At 67.1% G+C, this 5,025-nt stretch overlaps 1 protein-coding gene across 1 annotated transcript; it reads left to right on the top strand.

The window, feature by feature from the left end:
* The first annotated feature begins 2,561 nt into the window (after nt 1-2,561).
* PTF1A (pancreas associated transcription factor 1a) lies at nt 2,562-3,891 on the top strand. The gene is made up of 2 exons (XM_068672933.1): nt 2,562-3,201; nt 3,358-3,891. Exons 1-2 carry the CDS (start codon nt 2,577-2,579, stop codon nt 3,558-3,560), a joined length of 828 nt encoding a protein of 275 aa, XP_068529034.1. The 5' UTR covers nt 2,562-2,576; the 3' UTR covers nt 3,561-3,891.
* The last annotated feature ends 1,134 nt before the right edge of the window (nt 3,892-5,025 follow it).

Here is a 5,025-nt window from a genome sequence, read left to right as displayed (position 1 = left end):
GTCGAACAATTTCTTTGCCGCAGGGCGGTGCCGGGCAGCCTCGCTGCCGCCCCGACGGTGGGCGACGGCTGGGACTCGGCGTTAGCCACACCGGCGGTGCTTGCCCAGGTGCATCGGCCCTGCCGGGGCTGTGCTGCTGCTGCCGCTCCCTCCCGCTTTTCGCAGGTTTCCTTCTCGTAAAGCCTTGGGCAACCCGAGGGGAGAGGTCCGGCGTCAGGCTGCTCGCCTGGGATGCGGCTGGGTCCCTGCTGCACGGAGCTGTCCCCGCAGCGCCCCGCGGGCACGGCTCAGCCCGGCGCGGCCCCGGGTGCTGCTGTCCCCGAGCTGAGCCCCCAGGGACAGGGGTTTCGCCGCCTCACCCAGCCCTGCACATGCAGGAGTCCCGGCGAGGAAGAGGAGGCAGCGGCACCACGCGTCCCCTAACGCCCCCAGGGCACCGCTGTGGGTCTGGGTGGTGTGGGGCGTCCCCAGCAGTTTGCTTCCAGCGATAGTCCCCGAAATCCTTTTCCCTGGCAGCCCGTGAGTGCTGGATTGAGGTGCTCTCAATGCTGCCAGCTCATCGGGTTTCCAAAATATCCCCCTGCTCGCCCCGAGGGCCCCGGAGTGGCTTTGGGGCACCCACAACGCCCTCCAAAATGCCCTTTTTTCCCGACGGAGCGGCCCTATAGGGTCTCCCCAGCACCCCACCTACGTTTTATGTCCCCCGTGTGTCGTGCCACGACCACGAGGCGACGACAGTCAGTGCCCAGCGTGGCAGGGTCACCCCGGCCACCTGCGGCCGCGCCGGGCACAGGCGGAGATGCTGCTGTTCTCCTCCTTCCCCATCCCCTCCCGCAGCCGCCGGGCTGGGATGTCGGGAAGATGCTTCACCACCACGCAAAGCGTCTAGGAGAAATGTCCCGGCAGGGGACAGGGACAGAGCGCTGGGAGAAGGCTGGTGGCAGGGGAAAAAGGGAAAAAAAGGGGGGAAAAAATCCCGTTTCTGGGGATTGGCCCCGCTCCGGGTGCCGGGCTGCGTGACGTGCAGCAGGACACGGAGCGTGCTGCGAGACGTGAATCAGCGCAGGAGTGTGCGGTGACAGGGGCCACTCGAAGTGCTTTGCTCAACGACCTGGAGCGCTTCTTCAGCTGAAAGACCGACCCGAAGGCTCGCCATCCCCGGGGCCGCCTGGCAGAGGGCCCGGCGCCAGCGGCGTGGCCAGGAAATCCCCCGGAGCTTTGTCCCGGGGGCTCCGGAGCCCGGGTGCGCCCCGTCGGGGCACGGTGCCGGGCGTCTCCCGCGGGGTCGACGCTGCCTCCAGGCGAGCACGGAGGCTGCCCCCTTCCCTGCCCCTCTCTCGGGGGATGCCCCGGTTTCTCGGGGAGGTTTCCTCCTTCCCGGCCCGGTTTGTAAATGCTGCCCGTCGGGCGGCAGGGCTTTCCAAGAAGTCGCCGTGCAAAGCTCTTTGTTCCCCCCCCCTGTGACTCACACGTTTTCCCCGGCGTTATCACGGTGCTGTCAGGCGCTTTGAAGTCGGGTCATTTATTATTTTTGTGGAGCTGGCCCTGTCTTGCTCTGCTGATAGAGCGGGGTGCCTTTCCCTTCGGGGTTTGATCTCTGCCCGCGCAGGTAGAGCGCTGGGAAGTCGCTTTCCATCAACCTCGACAGGCTTTGCCGGGCGGAATATCGCGGCGCTAATGCCGGAGATAATCCTCCCCTAATCTGCCGGGTAATCCATTTCACCCCGGTGAGAATTTGCACCGCTTTCATCAGTGAGAGTCGCTCGGGGAATTATTAACCGAGAGAGCTCCGAGATCCGAGGGGGCGATCGGAGCGGGGGTGGGGGGAAAAAAAAAGCAAAAGCACCCGCGGCGGGGCTGGGGGAGCCGGGGAGATTTATTCGGGAGCCGCTCGGTGCCCGGCAGCCCGGTGGGGGCCCGCGGGGCGCTCCGGAGTCGCTCCCTCGACGTGCGGGGGGAGCCGTCGGGGCTCCCGCACCCCCGCTCAGCCCCGGGGCTGCGGGACCCGCGTTGTTGCGGGGGGGTTACATCAGGGTCCCCCCTCTCCGCCCGCCCCCTCGGGGCTCCCGAAGTCGCCTCCCCTCTCCCGCGGGCAGCCCCGACGGGTCCCCGCGTCCCCGGCGCCGCCAGCCCCGACGGGGAAGGACGGGAGGGGAAGGAAGGGGAGGGGGGGGGGACAAGGGGACAAGGGGACAAGGGGACAAGGGGGGGGGCGTCTCCCCCGTGCGGCGCTGATTGGCTGGCGGCGGCGGTCACTGGCACGCGCCCGGGGATGTCGCTATAAGGCCCCTCGCGTGCCGGCCCCGCCGCGCCAGCCGGCTCCGGCCTCCTCCCCGGAGAGCGGCGGCACCGGGCCCGGCCGGGAGGGGAGGGGAGGGGCGGGGAGGGGAGGGGAGGGAGGGCAGGGGAGGGGAGAGGGGACAGGGCCCCCCCCGCCCCCCGGCCGCTGCCAACGTCTCCGCTCTGTGCTCCGCATCTCGCGGTCCGTCGGGAGCCGTCGGAGGCGCGCCCCGTCGGGGCTGCACTTCGTCCCCCCCCACCCCTCCTGCTCCTTTACCGTACCCGGCCCGTGGCACATGGAGACGGTGCTGCTGGAGCACTTCCCCGGGGGGCTGGACTCGTTCTCCTCGCCCCCCTACTTCGACGAGGAGGACTTCTTCCCCGAGCCCGCCCCGCGGGAGGCGCTGGGCGCCGACGGGCTGCTGGAGCCCGACGTGGACTTGCTGAGCCGCCAGCTGCAGGAGTACTACCGCGACGGCGGCGACCCCGACGGCGGCTACTGCTGCGAGGCGGCCGCCGCCGCCTTCCCCCCGTCGCCCGCCTCGCCCGGCTTCGCCTACGAGTGCTGCGGGGCGGCGGGCGCGGCGCTGCTGTCGCCGGGGGGGCGGCTGCAGGCTCTGGGCTCGGCCAAGCGGCGGCGGCGGGTGCGCTCCGAGGCGGAGCTGCAGCAGCTCCGGCAGGCGGCCAACGTGCGGGAGCGGCGGCGGATGCAGTCCATCAACGACGCCTTCGAGGGGCTGCGCTCGCACATCCCCACGCTGCCCTACGAGAAGCGGCTCTCCAAGGTGGACACGCTGCGCCTGGCCATCGGCTACATCAACTTCCTCAGCGAGCTGGTGCAGTCCGACCTGCCGCTGCGCAGCGCCGGCAGCGAGAGCCCCAGCCAGCCCAAGAAAATCATCATCTGCCACCGCGGCACAAGTAAGTGGCCTCCCATCGCCCGGCCCGGCCCGCCCCGTCGCGGCTCCGCAGGAATGCGGCGCTCACCTGCGCGGCGGGGCGGCCCCGGCAATAACCCTCTGTCTCTCTCCTCCCTCCTAAAAAAAAAAAAAAACCCTCAACCCTCCTGCCCACCAGGATCCCCCTCCCCGAGCGACCCCGACTACGGCCTCCCCCCGCTGGCCGGCCACTCGCTGTCGTGGACTGACGAAAAGCAGCTCAAGGAACAAAACATCATCCGGACAGCCAAAGTGTGGACCCCCGAGGACCCGCGGAAGGTGCCCAACAAAGCCTCCCTCAACGACATCGAGAACGAGCCCCCCTTCGACTTCGTGGCGTGAGGGTGGGCTGCGCGCCCCCCCCCCCCCCGCCCTGTACATGCTGTACGTGGAGACCTCCGCTGTAAATTAAGATTCAGACTCTTAAGGGCAATCAACTTTATTTATCTATTTATTACGGAGTAGCCACAATGAGGTAGAATCGTCTGTTCTGAATGTATAATTTATATAATTTATCCTGATTTTTTTTTTTTTTTTAAGATATGCAATAGTTTTATTCCACCAGCACCTTTTCGGAAAGGAAAAATAATAATAATAATAATAATAACGCCGGAACCTGTGAAAATAATTTATTGCCGCACGTGGACTCTTCTTGTGTTTGTTAATAATAAACCCGGAGCACACCTTTTGGAGCCCTGTGTTTGGGGGAAGAGGCTGCGGGGAGGGAGCCCCGAGCAGCCCGGCCCCGGTCCCAGCCCCTGTCCCACCGGGGGCGGCCGCTCTTATAGGGCCGGGGGCCTGGGGCGGGCGGGGGGGGACACTTTCCCCTTTCTCTCCACCCCTTTTGCCGTCCCTTGCCCAAGTGTTTCCAAGTGATGTCTTTGTCTGACTTCAGGAGGTCCCCTCCTTTCAGCGCCTTCGCTCCGCTTGGGGTTTCCAAGCAGAAAGAGCCCCCCCGTCCCTGCGACAGCCCCCCCACATCCTCCAGCCCCACCTCCACGGTCATGGGGTTGGGCTCCTCGCCCCCAGCAGGACAAAGCTCTCCCCAAAAACCCCGGAGAGGGGAGATGGGGCTGCCCCCACCTGCGGAGCATCCCCCGCTGTCACCCTGGGAACGCCGCAGTGTCGGGGGGGGGCCACACACACAAGCCGTCGGGCAACTGGTGGCAAAGGGGCTGTGCTGGGGGGGGGCTGCACCGCTGCACGGGGCCGGGGGGGCCGGCCCTGCACCTGCCCGGGGGCTGGGGAAGGAGGAGGGGGGCTGCAAATGCCACTAGCGAGGGCCGGGGGGGGGGGGGGGGGTCGAGGGGGGGGCCCGGTGCTGGGGCGGGGGGCTCGGCCCGGCGCCGCAGGTGCTGATTTTCCCGTGGCACCCGCGGCTCGGCCCCGACGGCTCGGCACAGCCCCAGATGCCCGGGCCGGGCAGGCAGCGCTGGGCTGTCCCAGCGGCTGGGAACGGCCCTGGTGAGCCAAGGTATAATTACTGCCCATCACACACCGTGCATCAGCTCTCGCTGTCGTCTTCCTCCCCCGCCCCCCCCCCCCCTTTTTTTTTTTTTCAAAGCTGCCGCAAAGTGGGAGCAATATGTTGCGTGCATGCTAATTGCATTAACCTAGATAGACACAGTTAGTTCCCTAGCGCGGATGGCATGGATCTATTCCAATAGCAATTAGAGGAGTTACTTACCCACACAAACACGCCGAAGCCGGGCCGGGAGGGTGGCTCGGGAGCCGGGGGGGGGGGGGGCTTCGCTTATTTCTTTGCTCGTTTGCACCGCGAGCTGGGGCTGCCCCGGCTGCGAGGCTC

This window comes from Anas acuta, chromosome 2 (assembly GCF_963932015.1).
Source record: "Anas acuta chromosome 2, bAnaAcu1.1, whole genome shotgun sequence".
In the NCBI taxonomy this organism is placed as follows: Eukaryota; Metazoa; Chordata; class Aves; order Anseriformes; family Anatidae; genus Anas; species Anas acuta.
Note: the sequence above shows the minus strand (reverse complement) of the source record. Positions and strands in the feature narration are given on the sequence as shown.